The 22,810-nt window shown below is 46.3% G+C and overlaps 1 protein-coding gene across 7 annotated transcripts in view; it reads left to right on the forward strand.

Moving 5' to 3' along the window:
* Positions 1-22,810, forward strand: part of LOC135368448 (long-chain-fatty-acid--CoA ligase 5-like) — a 63,589-nt gene that overhangs the window by 29,284 nt on the left and 11,495 nt on the right. For 6 of the 7 annotated variants that reach the window (XM_064601727.1, XM_064601725.1, XM_064601723.1 and 3 more), the window contains exons 2-9: positions 14,461-14,633; positions 16,171-16,285; positions 16,663-16,730; positions 18,119-18,220; positions 19,413-19,512; positions 21,087-21,259; positions 22,399-22,431; positions 22,681-22,803. In XM_064601727.1, the coding sequence (XP_064457797.1) occupies positions 14,481-14,633; positions 16,171-16,285; positions 16,663-16,730; positions 18,119-18,220; positions 19,413-19,512; positions 21,087-21,259; positions 22,399-22,431; positions 22,681-22,803 (867 nt within the window). In that variant the 5' untranslated portion in view covers positions 14,461-14,480. Of the gene's footprint in view, positions 1-6,947; positions 7,052-14,460; positions 14,634-16,170; positions 16,286-16,662; positions 16,731-18,118; positions 18,221-19,412; positions 19,513-21,086; positions 21,260-22,398; positions 22,432-22,680; positions 22,804-22,810 lie in introns of those variants that run through there. The other variant, XM_064601726.1, reaches the window with a different exon arrangement.

A 22,810-nucleotide genomic window follows, 5' to 3' on the forward strand; every position in this document is an offset into this window, starting at 1 on the left:
ACTATTGTGCAGTGTTCATCTGCTTTTGCGCCCTCTTATAAGGGTGCGCGCTCTGAGTGTGTGTATAAACAGTGCCGCGGAAATGAAATAACGTGAACTTAGTATTTTGTGCTGAGCACGAAAAGGCTACTTGTGCCGGGCAGCGTTTGCATGTTGTGTTTCCGTGCTTCTGCTGCTGCTTGCCCACGATTGCGAATGGTGGCATTGGCAAGTATTGTGCAACGTCGTGCGACGCCTTCCGACGCCTTCCGACAGGAAACATTTGAAAATTCCTCACATTGTCAACTGTAATCTAAGGGGAATTCTGTTACTGCACGTGTCGCCAATTCAGCCACGCGTAGATATGGAAAAGATCATATTCAAAGCGCGTTAAACGCGGCTACATCGCGAATATCATGCGTTGCAACGTGAAATTCAAGCAACGCAGACCCTGTAATGTGAAACTGTAGGAAACAGTGTTTTCAGACGTCGTGCTCTCATCTGCGCAGGAACACCGCATGACGCGAAGTAATATTGGCGCAATTAGAGCACGTGATCACGTCGACAACAGGTCATGTAAAAGCCTAGTGCGTAGCATTGTAAGTGCTACAGCGAAACCTCTAATTACACCAATGTTTTCCCTCGCATTTTGTTCTCCAAGCTTCGCGTTATTCAAATGCCTCGTACGTGGCATGCGCAAGTGGTGTCGAGGTCATTGTTCGCGGTGCTCGACTTTTCGCCGCGTTTTGAGGAAACGTCACGGGGTAAGCGCGCCTTATGACGGATAGTGCTCCATTTGGATCGGACTTTTTTTTCCAAGCGAACATTGCTGCACAGGTGTGCCAGTTCCCGGATGAAATTTGCCGTTGCCGATTCCGCGAAAAAACCCTTTGCTGAGAGCGCGCTTTACGATAGCGACGAAATGGGCTCACGTGCGGCGGACCATGTGAAAGATGTTCTAATTTCGGAGCAGTAGCTAACAGCCTAGGGCTGTCTGCCAACATGCAGCTAATGGACAGCGCATCTATTCCCTTCCGGTGTTTGCTGTATCCGAAACGCCGTGTGAACTGTGATCGTCTACATAAGCGGTGTCGCTCCAATGGATTGTAGCCTGACAATGAGTGTGTGTTTTGGGTGGAGAGGCGGCTCATGGGCCCTCAATAAACCATGACACGCTTTCTCAGCCCTCCTAGGGGTAGGCGGCAGGGAGGCTATTGTTTTCATTGATTTCATTATCTCATTTACTAGCTCCCCGTGTTGAAGCAACTGTCTGCAACCCTCCGCAGCGCCACGCTACCCACTGAGTGCTCGTTCTTTGGTACTGAATCCGCCTGAAGTGCAATTTTTTTTATATTCCCGTGCAAACTAGACCCTTGTGTTGTCAGTGTTTTATGTTTCTTGAAAATCTGCGCAAAAATCGGGTATTGTTTCAGGAACTGCAAATTCGAGCAATATCGAGTTGACGAGCCATGGACAACTATATATTCAAGTGCAAACCCGAAAAAAGAAACACAAACAGGAAAACGCGCGTTTCCATTTCAAATTAGCGTCATGAGATTAGATTACACAGTATTTTTTTTCTTGTGGGAAGGGGCGGTATGTCTCATCCGAAGACTTAACTATGGGAATATTCTTACATAAGACTGCCGGTTTGCAGAGTACACGTTTGCGGGATAACCGGCGTAATCTCGCATTGAGTTATCAGCCATATACTCCCAGCATCCTTTGAAGAGCGGCGATCAGCCACACCGAGGAAACCATTGTGCTATATAAAGTCAGCATCAAAAACGAATTGAATAAACAGGTCATTTTAACTTTGCATTTATCTCGGACTGCAAGTTCCGCCCTCCGAAAAACCAGAGTTGGCAGTTGGGGGGGTCCTGTTTTGGACAGCATGCTGTTACACTACCAAGGTCAATTGAATGTAACGACAGAAATTGAGGGGTGTCCGACAGGACATCCGGACCTCCCCCCCAAGACCGCTCCTGCGTGTAAGTTACTCTGCGACGCCACTCGCCGCGGGCTCACTAAAGACAAGTGAGGGAAACTGTGAGCTTGAGCTGGTTAGCGATGCATATCAAGGCATCATAAAGGTCTACAGTATAAACAACGAAGGGCGTTGGACGTGATCTGTTCACACATTGCACTGTTTCTATAAGCAGACGCAGGCGTTTGCAGAAAGGAGGGAACGTAGGCTACATTGTACAGGGCTGCATGGTACAACCAGACCCATTGCGAGGGGGCTGCGAGAGGGGCAGCTTGCCTCCAGAGTGGGCGCCGGACGGCAAGGGTCCTGGAAGGTCATAGGGTTGGGTAATAAAACGAGAGAATTATTTTTACTGTACAATTTAGAATCTAACATTTCACTTTTCACTCTCACTTTTTTTTTCTTTGAATATATCTGTAGAGCTTTGAGTGCAGAATCATTATGCAACCGAATAAATACATGCGTAGCGTAAGCAACGAGATAGAGAGGAAATAGAGTGCGCAACCACCTTGGCGAGGCTCCAAGCTTTGATGCCCGCAGGCGGCCCTCTCCTTTCTCTCTCGCACTCCTTCTGTCAAGGCAAAAACGAACGAAGAGCGAACCGAACGACCAATGAAATGAGACATGGACGCTCGAACCAGTGCAGCTTTTTCTGCACGGAAACGATCGGATGAATTCGCTATAAATGCGGTTCCTTATCAGACAGTGCGAAAGACGGTGTGTAGAGACACGACGTTCCTAATTCCGCTATCTGTCGGCCTCAATGATTTCGGTGGTGGTCTTATTCATACATATCGCTATTACACTTTTCGGTTATGTGAGTATCATAGCCCCGGCCTCGGTGGCTCAGTCGGTAGCGTGTTCGCCTTCTGATCGCGAGATCGAGGGTTCGAACCCGGCCGAGGACGCCAGCAACTTGGTGGCAGGGTACAAGTTGCTTAAACACGCAGTCTTCCGCGAGGGACGTTAAATACGGCGTGCCGTGTGATGAGCTTTCATCGCGCGTTAAAGAACCCTCAGGCAAGCAATCCACAGACCGCGCCCTTGGCGTCGCTCATGATCATACAATGATCACACAACACCCAATTATTATTATCTTCCGTAGGCTTGGGAAAAATTGTTGGCTGCATTACGGAACTAATAAATGACACGGAAGACGCAAGGTCCGCATGAGTCTCTAATGTCCGCCATTTGCAAACAAGGCAAGGTGAGGTCAACATGGCCCCATCCAGGGTGGCTTCATATATGGCTGCGGGTTTATCACACCATTGCCCTCTCTATCTCGTGGAACTTGAGATGGATTACATACGTAAATTTCAACGTTTTTTTTGTTTGTTTCTTCTGGCTGTTGTGCAATCCCAAGCAGCACAGTATCTTGGCCCTAATAATGGCCCTTGCTAATATTGGTCCAATCTTGGTTCAGTATTGGGCCAGTATTGCCAATATGGGTCAAATTTTGGTACAATATTGGGCCAGTATAGCCAATCTTGGTCCAATATTGGGCCAGTATTGGGCCGGCATTGCCAGTATTGGTCCAGTATTGGACCAAGATGTTGTGCTGCTTGGGATCATTAGAAAGTGCTTCCATGGGGGACGCTTCACGGTCATGCTGCCCCAGGCGGAAGTTGGCCTCCGGATGGCTCAGGTGAACAGGGTGCACGGTTTCCCAGCGTCGGTCGCATGCCATAGGTGCAACGTACACATCAACAGTATTTTTGTTCCTTGCGCGTGTTTCGTATAGTTCTGTCGGTGCGTTATCGTGGGAAGGTTTTGTCGCTCGAGACAACGACAAACATGTAAATCGGAGGCGAACACGGAAACGCTGGCTGCTGGCTGAAGATCTGTGGTAAGGCAACTCAAGTGACCACCGTATCTTATCCGTGCCGGAGTCACGCCATTCCCGCGCCAGTTCTGTGCAGTGGCGAGCAAAGTTGAGCGCTTTGTTTGTAAACATCGTAATTTCGAGTGTCGAGTAATATCACACTTGTTTTGATAAGGAGTCGTGGTTTAGTGAGCTGAAATGTTGATGATACAGGCATACAGTCTAACCTTGATACATTTCAACGTGCATTTCGAGTTGAAAGACATAAGTTCTTTTATCAATTACCTAGGAGGATATATAGGATTAACCTTCATTCGTACGCGGAGCCCGTGCTACCACGTCCGACACGAAGCTTTCACTCTTTTATTTTTAAAGAATTCTACTCGAGAGTAAACTGTCTGAAATACTCATTTTTTTTCGCGTACTATACGAGAATGGAACAAGCTTCCCTATGCTGTCCCTAGGGTTAGTTGCTGTCCGTATTCGCTGTATATCTTGTTGTCCACTCCTACCTGGGACACAAAAGGGTCCTGTGGTATATTCAAATAATAAGAAAAAGTAGTCTGGACGTCTTGGTGCGCTCACAATCTCCGTGTGACAGAGGACCGGCAAATGCTCCCAAGGCATCGTTTGAAACCAATGCTGGATCAGTTCTGAAGGTCGACTCAACGTGATGCGCATTGCACTGCGTGAAATAGTGCGTGTCACGTGATGCATGAAATTTTACTCACGCGGACTGTTTTTCTGTGGGTGTGTACAGTGTCCAAGGTTCGAGAGGGTCCTGAATGTCACGGAGCATGTACGGTAACAGCCACTTTTGCGCACGAGCCAATAGAAACTCAGAACGACAGACAGCCGTCTTGGCGTCATGATAGCAGCGAGTGCAACGCCGCCTTCGTAACACTGGCAACCTGCATTCTCGCCGAGACGCGGATTAGGCGACGACGTGGTTCGCTTTGCGTACGCATACGGGCATATGCATACGGACGCAGCTTTTACGCCTCATTTTACGCTCTGCAGCACGCACTGGCTAGGGTATACCGGTACGCCTGACTTCACCACAGCCAATGACACTGAGAATTTAGCTGTGACTCTTGATGTAACCTCGCGGAAACTCATCATGGTGACAACATGGCCGACAATTCTTGAGCGGTTCGCCAAACTATGGGACCTATCAGGGAATTTACATGGGAGAGGAGGATTCCCCCTCGTTTCTCTCTCCCGAATGCACTACCGAATGTTTCATTTCGGGGCAGTTTGAACAACCAGAAGCCTCACCCCTGGCTACGCCAGTGGGAGCTAACAAAGGTACATTCAGACCAGGGTTGGCTCGCTTTTGTGTCGAAATAGTGGGAGCTCGGACGCGCGGGGTTATAATGAATGCAGACCCAGACAAACGCTTCTGCTGTGTGGCCGATGGAATTGTACGCTTTGTCGTCCCGTTGTCATAAGCGGGGGATCGACGCCAAATTCCGAGATCCATGCAGGGGTCCATGCCGAGGTCCATGCAGGGGGCTTTACTAGGATGTAGTAAAGCTCGCTGTTGACTTGCTGCGTAGCACACTGCACCCTTAAAATTCAGATGGCATAGCTTTTTTTTTCTTCTTCTAAATTTGTATGTATCTTATATGCACAGAAGGGATCAAACAGAGTATTTCACAGCTGTAGCAGTGCAGAAGGATCAGTGCAGAAGGTACACTAATCGTTTCAGTGCAACGAGTTTCCCCGTTTCATTGGCAGTTCTTTTCTCCCTTCGTTCGTTTCCACACTGAACCTCTACACCTACGTTGCACGGAAAGCAACCAACGGAATTCGCCGTTTGTCAATTGTCAACAAGCCATTGTTGACGATGGGAACGGCGCCTCTCTTTTAACTGTAGTGTTAATTGCATTCTGTGTTCGAAAAGAGCAGAATGGCTGTTGCCTACAATTCCTCACAGCGCCTCTACGTAAAACGTACGGCGCATCATTCTTCAGAGCCTTCCACCACCGCTCAATACGATTGATCTTCCTATCGTTTTGAGCGCCACACGATCCCGTGTATTTTTAGTCACGCAGTGTCAGTCATAGAACACTGCACGGGCACGGGCCCCCGACCCGCCCGCGAGCTGGGCCAGGCTTGTTATTGGCTGTGTGGCCGGGCCGGGCCTAGGCCGACAAAAGACGCCAGCACGGCGGGCCGGGCCGGGCCGACAAACATGTTTCCGAGAGTCAGGCTCAACCGGGTCACGCAACTATTTCCACGCAATGGAGGACTATTAGTTCATATTATCACGTGCTTGCGTCATTTCTGTGCATAGTATTTGCAAAGAAACAAGCAAGGGACACTGCATTATGCGTGTGATTCGACCCTCTATAACATTCTCAAAGCCACTTTACATTGCTCCTGACTCCTCGCGTATTTCACAAACACGTTCGCAAAGCTATAGGTGAGAGGGGTAAGGATTGGGAGGAGCTTGTCGACGGCACCCTCTACGTCCACAAAAACTTGGTAGTGTAACGATAACGCGCTTGCCCGCGTGTATCCTGGATTTAATTTGGTCTCGTGCTGTTAGTGATGCTAAACCGACAGTTCTTGTATGTCTGTGGCCGTGTCTTCTCTTCTTATAAATTTACTTATAAATTTGAGTGATAAGCGCTAGAAACGCGTACGTCACGTCTGGAAATACTAGGCCGGGATCTACGCGCTGAGTCACCGGGCCGGGCTCTATTCGCTGGGTCATCGGACCGGGCCGCATAAAAGCATGAAGGTCCGAGCCTGGCCGAGTCATGTTTCGATGCGCCCGGGCCGGGTCGGGCCCGGAAAAGTCGGCCCGTGCAGGGCTCAATAGTCAGTATTCCTCAGCTCGAAGTGGAAACTGTTGGTTGGTATGGTTTGGTTTTAAGAAAAAAAATAAAATGAAGATTTTGGCTTTACTAGTGTGAGGCCTGCAACTCCACATCACTTGCACCCCCCCCCCCCCCCCACCGCGTAAACTGTGTAAACTGTATATATCACGTGCAGGCTACATGCTTCCTGTTTGAAGTTATCAGCTGACCGAGGAGAGGCTCGGGGTTAACTATACGATGTCTGTTTTGAAAATAAGCGGCGTCCATATCGAAGAACACTATCACGAAAGGCGATACTTCCTGAGATAATGTCGGGGATACTCAAGCAGCGGTCAGGAGGCCCGTCGAGGAGCTCGGTATATATAAATACCATAAATATCAAACCCTGTGGCAGTCTGTCCTGTGTTTAGACAAGCTGTTCGCCCTTCGACGAAGGTGAGCCTTAGCACTGTTCCCATGGTTGACAACCGTTACTTGGCTTTCCGTAGCGAAAGCATTCAGGGCTCTTGCGTCGGCAATGTTGTCAACTGAGCAGCTCAGTTGACGTTTATTATGTCGCATGACGCATTATTCCGCGTCATACGATCCAATCCAGTCGGGTCGCTCGATCATCGGTATTTAAAAAAATGTATTATTCCTAAGCACACTACTACTATAGGCAGAGTTCTATGTATAGGCAGACCAACAGTTATGGAGGCCCTCACCAGAGCTTGGGCGGACCTAATAGGCAGCGTAAAGCCGGGTAAGTGAGTGATCAGTGATATCCTCACATTTATTCGCTCATGCTTTGTCCGATAAACTACCCAACATGATCTTGTGTAATTAGAGGACAACGATTTTTTTGTCTATTCATGTATGTTAGTACTCTTTGCGGGGTTTCTCTGTACGCTGCAGGATCGGATCAGCTAATGTAGAATGGCCCATACGTGAACTCGATGACTCAGCTCAGCGGTCGATCCTATTGCCTAAATTGCTTTCATTTCGCGATTACAGGCGATATGTACAGCATTGCCCCGAGAAAGGCGTTCTTTAACAATACAATAGGTGTAGCACAGGCAGCACATGCCATGGGACAGTCCAGTGACTTCTTCCACGGCGACATACTTTGAAGACACGAAGCTACTTGCCTAGGTCCCTATAGCGACTTTGCCACTCGCCTTTGGTGGAGTACTGTTGCACGAGTATGTTCGCAGCAACGGCGTGGATGGCAATGGCGGCTTTGAGGAATTAATTATTTTCTGTAGTTAGCAATGTAAGACATCACAGAGTTGCCGGGATTAGTGACATGATAACATTGCTTTTGCGAGGACTTTCTGAGGGGCACTGGCCAACTATCATACTACGCGTACAAGCTTTTTCCATGATAGGATCGCCGATAAAAAATTAGCTTGAGGGCCGTCCTCCATCAATACATGAGGTCAAATTTCATATTACGAAAAGAGATTGTGAAGATGAAAGGGGGAAAATATTAAATGGAGACCTGCTATTTCCCACCACGTGCGAACATAACAGCTCGCGTGTCGCTGAACATTGACAAAAATGTACAAAAAAGGTACAAAGTCACTTCACAATCCTAGGAGAGACTCTCTTGTGTTGTGCAAAAAGGTTAATCTAAAACACATTCCCTGTCTCTCGGAAGCGCTCTGGAAGAACAAAATTCGGCTCGAATTCCGAATCGATTATGGAATTCCATATTCGAGTTTCGCATCGAAGGAATGTCTCTTTCAAGCTGAATATTTGAATAGTTCCCAAGCTGCCCGTGTAAGCCCGAAAACCACCACAAGAGAAAGTGTGAAAGAAAGTGCGTACTCCCTCAAATGAGGATACTTGTGCATATGTACAGGGTGTTCATTTTTATGTGTTAGCTTTTTTTAACTATGAGAGCAGCATAAATGTCGTTTTTGCAAGGTGGGTTCTACTGCCTGGCGAACATCCTCTTGAAGAGAGTATGCAAGATTGTCCTAGCTATTCCCGCTCATGCCTCCCCCGCCCCCCACGTTTCTCCGACCCTAGAGTCACTAAATGAGCTTCGCTTCAGAGTAGCGACACTGAGAGCGAGAGCGAGCCAAGAGCGAGCATGCGCCATCTTGTTATCGCGCCACGCTACCCACGCGCACGTTAGCGCACGATGCCACCCATCGTGCGCGAGTGAAATGTTCCTTTCGTTTACAAGCAGCAGTTGACGGCCTTGAGCTCACCTTGACATCTTCTTGACGCTCTTGTGAACAAGACATGGATCATCGCACAACAATCATACACGCTTCTCTATCCCACAGCAAGCATTATGTTAGCTGTCTTTGATCCTCAACTGGGGATGGCACCGGTGTGGTGCGGAAACATGATGGCGCTCCTGCTCTCCCTTGGACATCAGTGTCGATACTCTCTGATTTAGAGACTCTATCCGACCCCAATGCTGGGTGGGGGTGCTGTCAGTCAAAAGATCAATCTTTTTATTTCGCCTAAACTCGCTGGACGGACGTTTTGCACATACGCGACGTGGCCTATCGGCTTTCCAGCGAACCACGCTTGGAGCGCGTCAAAACAAATCCACGTGGGTAACCGGTCCGGAGTGGGAGCAACGAGCTCGCGCCGTTCGTGCGGCTTCCCCATTGGTCCCCACTTCTATTGTAGTCAGAGCTGTAGTCTCCATACTGCGCTATCTAGTGAAGATGGAGATAACCCTGTCCGGCGCCTCAAGGTCATGCGCATGCGCATAGGCCACCGGGGCAGCGCGATGAGCAAAGTGCGTGCAAGCGAGTTTTGCTCAAGACTCTGGGAATGATGACTCTTGATGCCAGCACGGCAGAATGCCTATAGGCCGTGGAATGATGCGAGCCGTGACAGGGTCAAGCGGAAGTTGAAAGCTCCTCCGCTATTCAGCCCAGTCTTTCCTTTTTTTTTTTTTTTTTGGCATTCAGGGTACGTCGCAGCCGAAAGCGGGACAAAAGACGTCCTGCTGATGGAACAGGGGGCCATTTACGGTAGTCACGTCACGTGGTCGCGTCATGTCACATTAGGCACATATTAAGTGTCTAACTTGTTCACACTTGTAGTTGCATACCTAATCGCTTCGTATTCGTTTCGGTTTTAAAATGATCCTTCTATTGTACTGCCTCCACTACTATTGTGTGTATGCTATTCGCGATTCCAATGAACTACAGATGTCGCCCCAAACTTCCAAGATGGCGGACGTATCGAGGTCTCACGAGCAAAACGAGCGTAGGGAATACGGTGTCGATCGAATTATGTTTTTACCCACGATATCCACAAATTGACGTTTCATGAAAATGGAATTGATTTTGTCTGCTGGTCATCTCATACTGTGCAGTTCAACTCCGAGAAGTAGGCAAAAAGTTTTCGTCGTCGGAGTTCGTTTACATACGTCGGGAGTCGAGCGAACAGAGGAGGCATTTTAGAATCTAAGAAGACAAAGCAGGGAATAGTTGCTAAGAAGAGTGACATAGCATGTGTTTTGGAATGTGGATTAGTAGTCTGCAAAAGGGGGGGGGCGCAATACCATGTTTTAGTTTCTCCTCCGATAGTCCCGTAGTATTTACACGTGAGTGTTACAAGGGAACAACAGCTCCGTTGGAAGTGTAGTGTCTCTAGGAATTAGATATTTTTGTCGGAACTTTGAGACACAAGTAATCATAAAAAATTGTAATGCACAAATTAACGTTCACATGAGCACTTGCAAGAGCTCAAGAGAACACATCTTTGCTTGGTGTGTTGATGACAAAACGTGCTCATATGACGTTAGCTCTGACCCTGATGTTTGCAGAACTCTGTGACTGTATGTAAAAGCTATACGTGAACAATACCTATTTTGAAAACCATTGGCACACACGCATATACCTGACACCTTGTCTTGATTAACACCATACATATGCAACTGACATCTGAGCGCTGCAAGAGATGCTCTGGCAAAGCGAAGTATTCGTTTTCTGCACTGCTTTTGGTATTCATATTCAACTTGGTGTGATATGTTTATCTTTGCGAGTCATTCGTTGATACGTGTGCGGCACCAGACAGAAGCTTTCTCTCCCAGAGACCATCCGTAGTTTATGCTTGTCTTCGCCGCATTAGTACGGTGATATTGTTTGCTTTGCCTGTGGTCTGAAAATGCATACATGCTAACACGACACAGAAATGCCGGTTCCTCGTTCTGTATTACTAAGATTAATATTAAGATAAAATTGCGGTGACAGAGCTGATCAGGAAACTCGTGCGATGGGTCGACACATGGGACTTTCGTTTCGTTCTTCGTGATTTGGAAACTATTAAAAGAAAGCGTGGGGTATTTCCAACCGGCTGAGAAGAAATTAGTAGTGCAACATTACTCTTTTCGATTTGGATATATTCTTTGTTGCCGGCATTCTGTCCCTAAGCAAGAGAAAAACTTGTACCGCCGTACCCCTTCCCTGTCCCCCACTCGCAGCTTTTCGAAATTGCCGCCAGGTGGCCACGGCTTCGCTGGAATCGTTGGAGATGACATTTCGGCAGAGGTTCCACTGTCGCATGGTACATGAGTTTTCTGATTTACATGGAGGGAGAGAGAGAGAATAGGAAGGTTACAAGGAGAGGGCTTTTTTGAGTGAGAAGGAGGCGATGTTATGCGCGGATGCTGTGCAACGGGGCAAATCCTGCGGAAGTCCCCCAGGGACAGAACATATATTCTTTCCTGCACGTGCCTCAGCATGAATTAAAAACAAATGAAATAGTTTCACTGCAAAGCGAAATGACCATTTCTGCGGAAAACCAATGCAAGTAGCGTTTGTAATGAGTTGCACTGCCACGTCCTTTGCCTCGCTCACACGGTCTGTCTCGTTATCTACTTGCTATACGTGCAGGCCGATCGGTTATGACTTTTTGCTAACCTTAATGTAATCCATATAACTTTTAAAGGGGACCACTTTCGTCCATAATGGCTTCCTCAGTAGGTGGGTATTTAGCAACTCATCTCTGTTCGTCATGTGCACACAGTTTCGCATACGGGTGATTTGTGCGCGTGGAATACTTTATTTATTAGTTATGTCTCGCGACTATAACCGCATACGTGGCTGTATACATGTTCGAGCAAAATTGCCGGTTAGAGCTGACGCTGTGCAACGCCAATGAAGGCGGAAAGCCGCCCAAAACAACTGGCGAAGGAGAGATTTACTGCACTTTCGAAAAAAAAAAAAAAGAAAAAGAAAATAAGCCCATTAACCAGATGACAATCTCAAGACATTTCGACGACGTCATCCGCGTACAACAAATGTGTTCCTCGCCTCAGTGGCCGAGAAAAACTCAAGGCCGTTTTTTGCACTGCAGATCAGAGGCAAAGTGTCTCAGCCGCTCTAGGACAAACAGTACGAGATTCTATTTCTCGAGTCGGTGCGCTCGGCCAAGGCCTCGCTATTGCTTTCGCCATGCACTGTCGGTCAAGGTGATTTCTCTCTGCGCGTCGAATCAGCTTGCCCATCTCTCGTTAGCTTTGCACGTCTGTGTACACTCAACGGAACTTAAAGCAAACTGGGAACTGGATGCGTTTCCTGTAACGGGAACAGGACTGACTCATATTCAGCCAGTTGCTCTGATCTTTACTTATATGTCTATCTTTAGTTCCGGAGAAAAAATAAAAATTGAAATACACATTCACATAGTTCCGCTACGTTCACGCGTGGAAGATAACGCTCGATTGGAACAGTTCGATTACTTCGTCGGTGCGACTTTGTGCAGGCAAAATATCTCAACTAATCTTATCGTGAGGGACTGCTGGTGCTTACCAGCGGTGCGGCTTTGCGTTGCAATTGCTTGAAAACCTCGGTACTTCGCAGAAAACAGCGTGGCATCGCGAAAGAACAAAATTTCCAGCTCGAAGAAACCATTCATAAAGTCAGAACCTCAACCTGATGCCTCTCTCGCCTTGGCTCAGTCGTCGTGTACTCGTATATCTCCGTGTTAGAGTACGCGGCAATTGCGTCTACAGAAGAAAACAAGCACATGCAACCGAGAGGTTCTGGATTGATTGACCTGCAGATAAAATGCGGTGGCTGTAAAAAGCGGTGGGTGATCGGTAGCACTCGAAATCGTTGTCTGATAGACTGCCACTTCATTATGAGTGCTGTGGTCTTGCTTTATCGTTGCGTATGAAGTATGTGCCGTTGACTGTAAACGTAGTTATCAATGTGAAAAAAATAAGAGAGGGAGAGAAAGAAAATGTCTACGTCATTGACCTCTCGATACTTGGCGGCGGCGGTACAACGAAAAGCATGATCATAGCCTATGGCATGACTATGGTGCAATAGTGCAAACTCTAAGGAAAAAAAAAGAGTAATTTTCGTCCTTCTTGAGGATTAGCTGTATTGCCGCAACAATTAACAATTACATCATTTGGCGACTACATGCACGGAAGTTTCTGCGAAGTTTGAGGACTATTTGCAGTGCTGGGGAGTAAATTTCCGGGTCAAGGGGGACAAGAAACTGCACACTGCAAGTCTTTGCTCCCACGTTTACACATAATTTTTTTCTTAGAGTGTGCATTACATATAGAGAACGCAATACGTGTCATATGTTCTTGTCTGTCTGGACTGTCTTCTCGCGTCAGATAACTGTTGTGCTGTGACTACATGCGCAGCGCTAAACGTTCAGTTGACGCACGTTCTGACAGTCTCATGATATCTGTCTCGAGTCGAGTGGTCGTAGCTGTACCAGCGTAGTGCGGTGCACTCTATTGGGGATTAAATTCATTGCCACAAAGAATAGTCCCTTTCGGGAGTAAATGAATGTCACAGGGTGGAGACTGCATTTCACGCTCTGTTCTAAGAGTCCCATGTACATAATTCGTGTTGCATGCATGAAAATACTTCGAACCAAACCGTCAACAGTGATGTACCGAGTGATATAAAATCTTGCGGCATACATGGGGCACAATTTGCGAAGAAAGAAGCGGTAGTTGTTTCTTACCCTGTGTGGGTGGAAAATTGCTAAGTTGGCTGAGTTATACAGCCTTATGCCATCAAATTGATCAAGAACAAATATTTACGTAGACTGTTGCATTCTGAAGACCATTTGCGAAGTTCACTGACAATTCGCAGTTCTGGGGAGTAATTGCAGTGTAGGGGACTAGAAGCTGCAATTACTCCCCATTTGACTCCTTTTTTTTTTTTCTTAGAGTGTGGCTGGCACACTTGACCGGTAATCGAAGGTGCGCGGGTTTGATTCCTGTCGCTGTCTGGGTTTTTGGACGATTTTTGTGCGCTTCCGTTCGTCGTCTACGTGTACTGTAACCCAGCGGGATCGTAAAGAAAAAAAGAAAAGAAAAGGTCTGTTTGCGTTTCCCGAAGCTGAGCAATAGACGAGTTCAGAAAATCCCAGAGTGCTTAGCGCATCTTTGAACTGTGGGAGTTTACCAATACAAAAAAAAAAAAAAAAAAAAACGAAAACACGGGTGGTCTCCAAACTGTTCAGATTTCTCCCTACCGGTCCATTGTCCGCGACGTCTCAAGGTCAGCGAAAGCGAAATGTGAAGGATTATTCTTCGTTCCCCCGCTCAGCAAGCGCCCAGGAAGCAATGCGTGCGCAAAGAGCACTGGGATTTTCTGAACTCGTCTATTGGAAAGCTTCGTCCTGGAGCACCCGTCCTCCACGAGCCTCCTCTCCTCTGTTGGCATTGCCGCGTTCGCTATCACATGTGATACACGGCACTCATCGTCCTTGCGCACGTAGCATATGCGTCCGATTGCTCGCTGATAATGATGGCCATTGAGGGGATACGCCAGTAGGGGAAACGACCGTCTCAAATGTTGAGCCGTCGTCAGTTGTAGCGCGCACGATGCTTGACCGTGTTGGTGCCGTTTCAGGGCCGGGCTTCCCGCTCGGAATGAACGACTACCTTTCCTACGTGGGCGGAGTGTACGGTGCCGTAGCGGCCACGGGCGCCGCAGCCTTTGCCTTGTCCTACATGAGCGGACGATCCTCAACAGCACCTATCAAGTTGTTGGTCAGCCTAGACAATCAGAGTCGTGAAGTGTCGGTGAGTAGAGTGTTCCCTTCTCTCATTCCAGGTGAAAAGGGGGTATTGTGCCTCAGATTGCTGACCGCTATGGACCACTATAGTTCAGCCTCAGGGTTCACAGGGGGATCTGCCTTCGGTGTAAAGTTTGTAGCCTTTGACAATATCGTAGGAAGAGACTAAAGAGAACTCCCTCCCTATATCAGTACGGGCTGACTTTTTCGGGTTCAACGTCCTTCCCGGATTCGTGGGGGGAAAATCGGGTGCTATTTTGAAAACTGAAATTCGGGGTGAAATCTGGTGCTATTGATACAATCAGGTGTTATCGTATTTTTTTTCTTCTTTCTGTCGAGCATGCGGCCCCCGTAGTTTGAAGTGCGTACATGATCAAACATGCATTACTCGTGATGTCACAAACACCACATGATGTCACATTAAATGTGCTTCGCATAGTTTATTGTTGCACTCAGGTAATATTTCATCAGACGTGCGCGCAGATTGCTGCTAAATTGTATGCGTGATACACGATACAGCGTAATGCGCGATTAGAATTCGTGAAGAGATAGGGTTTAACTCGAATTGTTTCGAAACTGATTCGGGAAGGTACAATCGGGCAGAATCAGGTTTAACCCGAAAGAGTCAGGCCTTACATCGCAAAGAGAGACTACTTTCTAACCTCTCGAAGCAAATGCTTTGCGAGCTTCTTGCACGTAGGCCGCATAACTAAGAATAGCTTCTGGGTTAGACCGAGTTTGTATATCTATCTGAAGGCCGGTCGCCTTCCTGAAGGACTGTCCATTTATGCAGATAAACAGTCTGTCCAAGGAGGATTGGAGCAGCAACTTCAGATCAGGAGCTGCCGAACATATTTCGAACATATACAGTTACACTGGGCTCTGTTCGAAATATCGGCAACTCCCGACATGCGTCGTCTGCTCCATTCTACCTTAATAGACGACTTCAGAAAATCCCAGAGTGCTTAGTACAGCTTTGAACAGTGGGAACTTGTCTTGTCAGAAAGAAGGAGAAGGTCCCCAAACTGTTTAAATTTTTCGGCCCTAAGTCCATGACAAGTCAAGGCCATTGAAAACGAAATGTGGAATATTTTCCCTTCCCGCGTGATAATAAGCGCCCAGAATGCAACATGCGCTTGCGAGCACTGGAATTTCCTGAAACCGTCTATTGGATCTCTGGTTGTCTAAGGAGGGAGTGTATCTTGCATAGCACATGTGTAAGGGCCTTCAATAGCTGTGTTTTTGCTAACCCGGCATAATTGCTGGAAAGGAAACCAGAAAGGAAACACAAGCGAATACGTACTATCACTATCGAACGAGGGAGAACCTGTTTTACTGAGTTTGCCCTCTCTTGCTCTTTTGATACAACCAAATTTACTTTGTGCATATGACCTCTTAACACATCACTGGCCGCTCAATAAGAACGGAGTATCTGCTCATGCAGTTAACAGTCCGTTGATTAATTGAGTGATGGGTCCATGTTTGCCATGCATGCATTCCGCATATATCTCCGCCTAACTAATAAAGTTTACTTGTTCATGCAGGGCCTTGAAAAAATCCGAAGCTCAAGATTGTGCCCCAATGGAAAATACATTGAGTATTTGTATGAAGATTGCAGGACGCTTTTTGATGTTATGTACAGAGGAGCACGTGTGTCCAGTGAGTTTATTGGAATTATACAGTGTGTGTGCAGATAAACCCAACCGGCATTTGAAACATGTAACTCGTTGTCTACTCACCTCAGGAACTTCCGGTTGCGCACGATGGTGTATTTATGCGTGTGAAAGCTACAAAAAATTTTTAAAAATCCTGGAAAGTCTTTCGCACATATAAATGCGCCATCGTGCGCCACCGGAAGTTCCTCAGGTAAGTAAACAACGAGTTACGTGTGCAAATGGCGGTTAGGTTTATCTGTACACACCCTAGTACTTCGCTGTTTTTCTTCGTTAGCGACGTAATGTGCAGCAGTGGGTGCCCATTTGTTCTTCCTTGCACTCTTTCAACGTCCCAGTGTAATACGTATTATGTTTATGCAGATAATGGACGGTGCATGGGTTGGAGAAACCCAGGTTCTGGAGAGTACAAATGGATTCATTACAACCAGGTAATTACGCAGTAGGAAAACTTGCGCTCTTTATATAGTTCTGTTATTCTCTTTATATAGTTCTCTTTATATAGTTCCCGTTACCCCAAGTGTGTGCTTCGAACCATGTGCTCATTTCACATTTTACTGCTTACTGCCGTTACTTGCATAATTAACACATCTACATTCTAGCAGTGCGCTCTGCTTGTACCACACGATGCCTCCCCCCCCGAGTGAGCCAGCACCAGAGCCACCCGCGTCTTGTTTTATGCAGGCAAGCAGCCAATGATGTGGGAACATCTGATATCACGAGAAAAGGAAAACTGTTATCGAAACAGTATCGGGTTGAGTGCAGTTTGACACGTACAGCCGCCGTTGGACTTAATCGTAACGTGTGTCGACGCCGGCGCCGCAGGTCGATTGCTTCTCGGAATTGATACTATGTCCAAGACAAGGACCCGAAACTGGGTTGAGACACACACTGCCTCATAACAGCTTTTCCGGCATGCTTGGTTGCGACGTAGTCTCAAACCCAGCGACACGGGCGCCTTCACACAGTGGCGGATTCAGGGGGGGTGGAGGGTGCGATCGCCCACCAAAACATCAATTTATACATTGGATTCCTCTCTCTCTCCCCTCTCCCACTACGCGCTTCGACAGACGAACCGCACCCCCCCCCCAAACCAAGGGGCTGGATCCGCCCCTGCCTTCACAGGCCACGTGCTCGCGCGTCACGGATAATTCTGACGGCGTCAGAACGTGTAGCTCTCCATCTAGGTTGTCAGAGGGCACCTTTATACACGAAACTTGTTCTCGGCACTTTCGGTTTCCCTGTAGTCAATGGAAAGCCATCGTGAACATTATGTGGCACCGATTCGAAGGCAGATGTCGCGAGGTGCCACTCCGCTAGCCACGTGGCAGTGTTACCGTGGGTTCTGACGTCGGTGCGCGAGGCAGCCGGTTGAAGTGTCTCCCATCGAAACAGATCGTTTGACGACTGAGCACCAGGCGCGGTTCCACGGGAATTGGGAAAGCGACGCGACCCCTGCAGGTCGTTTACTGACAGGTCGCTGTGGCGTTTTGCACGGTATCGCCCGCCTTTCTAACGACAGAACGACAAAAAAAAAAGCAAGTAAGAAAATGAAGAATGCAGAGAGGGGCGCAAATTTCACATTTGTGCCCCCCCGGATTCGAAAAGTAGACGCCGGCACTGCCAGGAAGGAATTTCAGAACGGCCTTTAGTGGGTGGAGGACTAGTACCATGGTATATAGTCTATGGCCTGGTATAGTCTAGTCTGTTGTCCTGGTATAGTCTATGGCAATTCTGGCCCTACAATCAACCGATGCCACCCTTGTGCGTCATATATGCTTCGCTGAAAAATCAGCTGAGAAGTTCAGCATTCTTGCAGGTGCTGGAGAGGATCAAGTGTGTTGCCTGCGGCCTCGTAGCACTGGGGGAACAACCGGGACAGCAGACCTACATTGGGCTTTTCACTCAGAATTGTGTTGAAGTAAGTTAGTATTAGCCATACCTGTCCAAAGGTCCAAAAGTCCTGTCCAAAAAGGTTTGACTGTGGACTTGACCAGGGGCAATCTCAGACTTTTTGACGAGTTGTAGTTGAAGGGTTTCCTGTGATTTCTGTTAGCTGCAGAGAGGGTTGAAAGCATGAAACAAGTTTGCACGGAAGTCATGTGCAATGCAAATGTGCCATAGTTATGAGAAAAAAATCTCTTTTGAGTAGGGGTGTGCGAATCCGAACATTTGAAGTCTAATCGAATGTAGAATCAAATTGGGGGGGGGGGGGGGGGGAATGCTGAATACCGAATCGAATATTCGTGTAAATTTTACAATACGTGCCGTTTGCACTTAAAGTTTGCAATTTGTAACCTGTAGCTTTAGTGTATTTTATCTGACATTAAGTATCGCAAGCGGACATCTTTTCTCGGTCAAGCTTTTCAGCTGAGTCTACACTTACTAGGGCAATTATCTCAATTTCAAAATTTGATGTCATGCAGTGGCATGTTACACAGATGAGGCTGTAATAGTTTCTGAACATCCAGAGGTCATTTGTGAAACAAATTGGTGTCCTGCCTCAGATCTGCCATGAGCATCCTTTAGCTTCTTTGTTTTGGTGTGTATGTCTCACCTGGGGATGTTGCATTGTTGAGATTTTGAATTTGGGGTGTGTGTTTAACGCATCCTTTTGTTCTTGGGCTGCATGCATTATCTAAGAATCTTAAATATTTTCGAAGCAACCACCCATCAAATCATATCAAAATTCGCCGCCGGCACCGCTGAGATGCGCGTGGGACGGATGCCGCCCTTTCCTCAGGCGAAGTATACACTTGGGCTACGTTATCTCACACCAAACAACAATGGTCTGCCTGTGTTGTGTTTGTCCTGCAGCACTAGCGATATTGTAGAGCAGGCTTTACCTCATGCAGGGATGCATCAGGTGAAGCCCACTTTCGGGCTGATTTCGTTCATATTCGTGGAATAGTCGAATAGCCGGAAAACCGAATATTAGATATTCGACTCGCGAATCGAATACTTCTAGTATTCGAGTCGAATTCGAGAACTCTAACATTCGCGCGCCCCTACTTTTGAGCACACCATTCCCCCTTTTTTCTGATTGTTTCTAGCAATGAGACCCAACACTTAGTACTTTGTGTGACTGATATCGTGTTACCTTGGAATTTCAGTGGATCATCACTGAGCAAGCGTGCTACTACTTTTCTATGGTAATCGTCCCATTGTATGACACACTTGGATCAGCTGCGTGCACATTCATCATAAATCAAGGTACAGCAGCACTCTAGATCCATAACGAATATATACTATTAATTAAAACTGGGCCATAGAAGCCTCAGATTGTTTTATCATTGACGGGCAATAGATGTGTGTTCGCTCTTCCGGAATGATTGCATGTGCACCTGTCAGCACTGGAACATTCCACTGATGAAAGAAACTAGTGGTAATGTGAAGCTTGAAGAACTGTACACAAGTACATTTCTACATGAACAAGCTAAATGGGTACACTGTATATACAGCGTATAGTGCAGACAAGATAGGGGTAGCCATATCCACCATTGTAAGATAAGCAATGCAGTAAGATGAAAGCTAATGTTTAGGTTAGCAAAAGCTGATATCAACAACCTGCACATGCAGCAGTCTGTAGAACAATGACTTTATTTGACACGATGCAATGTTAGTGAAAACAAGCAAATGGGTGCACACGTGTTACACAGTTCAGAAATGGCGTACATGTGGCGGGGCCACCTGTGTTCCCTCCGACAATAACACCTGCTCTGCCCGCATTATTGTGATTGTTGCCGCAGTGACTGTCGTAGCCATTACCTACCTGTAGACTTGTTTGTCTTTCCAAGTTTTCGGTGTATACACGAAAAAAGCTTTTATATATATATATATACATGTACACGCACACACATACAGGGTGTCCACTGTAACTATAGAAGTAATTTTTAAAAATAGAAACATCACTTTTCCCCAGTTTTAACCAACGGCAGTGTACTCTACGCCTAAAGCCACACCTTAAGATGGCTCCGGCAAGCCTCTGTGACAATGCATTAATTAACTTTCGTTAATTAACTTTTTAATTATCAATGATAGAAGATTGACCCAATGAGAACATCGAATCCCTTTGGGTCACTGGTAACGTTACCGTTTTCAGAACAAAAATTGAGGCAGTTGTAGTGCGAGGAAAGTGCCTGGAAATATGGTGCTGTGGTGGTCATTTTTCGACGCTCAAGTAGAAGCGCTCCCATTTTCATGTCCTGTGTATGCGAGGGTGAGAAATGGCTGTCCAACTTATCTGCCTCCATGCAATCTGTCCCCCTGCGACAGTGTTTTCGCAAAAAAATATCTCCCGAGCCTTAAATATGATGTTGGGAGTTGATGCAATCTCTCTCTTCCCATACGTATATCACCAGTTCTAGTGTTCGACAAACAGGAGCTGTCCTGTTGACAAAGGCAGTTACGCAGCTGGCATTTCTAGTGCATCGCCCTTGCAGTTGTTTGTTCTGCATCTTGATATGTTGTGGTTCAGCATGTTCGCAACAAAAGGAACGAGATGGGGTGTGACTGCGATAATGAAACATCGAATCATCCGAAATCAAACACTAGAATATGAAGTACTGCTGAACAACCATATTTGTTCAAAGAACTACTTTTAGGGCATGTCACACTAACTGAGCAACTGCTTTTGCAATAATCACTGTAATGGTGTCCTGTTTCCGTGCATTGAACATATCACTAAACAAGAAACGTACTAGCTCAATGTCGCAATATACCATATTAGTAACACTCAAATGCAGATTTTACACTGTTGCAATAATTCATTTATTTGTGTGTTTCAGCTGACATTGAAACAGTGGTGTGTGATACACAGGAGAAAGTCGAATGCCTCCTCAAACAGGTCTCAGAGTGTCCCAAACTGAAACACATTGTTGTGATAAAGGACGTAACGGAAGATGTGAAAAAGAAAGCGGAGCAGTTGAAAATCACATTGCTCAAATATTCGGAACTTGAAGTAAGTATTTTATGCACGTATGCACGGCAAAAACGTCTTCTGCGTGTAGGTGTAGTGTGTTTCTGGGTCACCTTTGTTGGTGGTGCTTGCTTTCTCAACATGCACAGAAGTAGTTAAGTTGATTGGCTATAACTAGAGCTGTGCGAATAATCGAAATTTCAAACACGAATCGAATATCTGATGCTATTTGAATGCTATGCGCAACCTATTTTCAGCATTTGAAATTTTCGAATATTTTTCTAATAGTACTAAAGCGAGGTAGCACTATCGCCCTCCTGCTTATGGGCTTCGCCTCATTGCATTCAAGGGTTAGGTGAAGCCCACTTCACGTTTCCGCCATTGTTTTTTTTGCTCTGTTCTGCAAGTCGGCTTCACATCATTACACTGGAGTGTTGGGTGTAGCCCCGCATTACACTGCTTACAGTATTCGGTCACTAAAGTCAACAACTTCTGTGACCCCATGATTAACACTGTACTCTGGACACTGCATGTTCCAGTAAATGTACTCCCAACTTTCAGAATTGTGTTCAGTAACAGATGGAAATATATGCAGTTTCTAAAAAAATTGGTACAGGAAATTCATGATGTAAACATAAACAAAGTAACAACAAAAATATAAAACACTGAAGCTTTCCTTTAATGGTTACAAGCTTTCATGCAGTGGACTGCACAAAAGCTTGTAACCATTAAAGGGAAGCTTCAGTGTTTTACATTTTTGTTGTTACTTCTTCCAAGTGGACCTTGACCCAACCCTCTGCATTCTTCATATGTAAACAAGATGAGTTTGATGAGTTGAGTCAGATGTAAGTTTATCCCAATAATGTAGTCTACCTTAAGGAACACAAAGGGACCCTTCTCTCACAATATGTTATGCTGAATGCTCTCAAGTTTGGAGCAGAACATCGTCGAATGAGCACACCACCACAAAATATTTCACGACGAGGTATTCAAAATTATTCGAGTTGGGCCTTTTCTGATTATTTAAATTTGATTTGCCTTCTAAAGAAATTATTCAGATTCTATTCGCAATGGAAATTTTGCCATTCGCACAGCTCTAACTATAAGTATAGGAAAGGCCATTGATGTTTATTAAAATACTGGTACTTTATTTACAAAGATGATGTCTAAACATTTTATAGGAGCTGGGGGAGAAGAACTTCAGGCATCCACTGGTCAGTAGCATTCTGTCATTATTTGCAGTGATACCTTCATTTTAATCATTTAAGAGAAATTGTCATTGTTGTGTGTGCGTCTCGATGTTTATGACACGTTCAGCTTACAAAGAAAGAAAACAGAGAAAGCACACTGTAACCACATAAGCTAACAACCCACATAAATATAAGCTAACCCACATTAACTGTTTATTAGACTGTACCAGCCAATATGATTGGTCTTATATCACTTTGCTTTTGTCTCCTTAGCCTCCGCACACAACAGATCTGGCAACAGTATGCTACACAAGTGGTACTACCGGAAACCCAAAGGGTGTGATGCTGACCCACCGCAATATTGTATCTAACTTATCAGCTGTGATGTACCAATTGGTGAGTG

The sequence above is a fragment of the Ornithodoros turicata genome, chromosome 9, assembly GCF_037126465.1.
Source record: "Ornithodoros turicata isolate Travis chromosome 9, ASM3712646v1, whole genome shotgun sequence".
NCBI lineage: Eukaryota > Metazoa > Arthropoda > Arachnida > Ixodida > Argasidae > Ornithodoros > Ornithodoros turicata.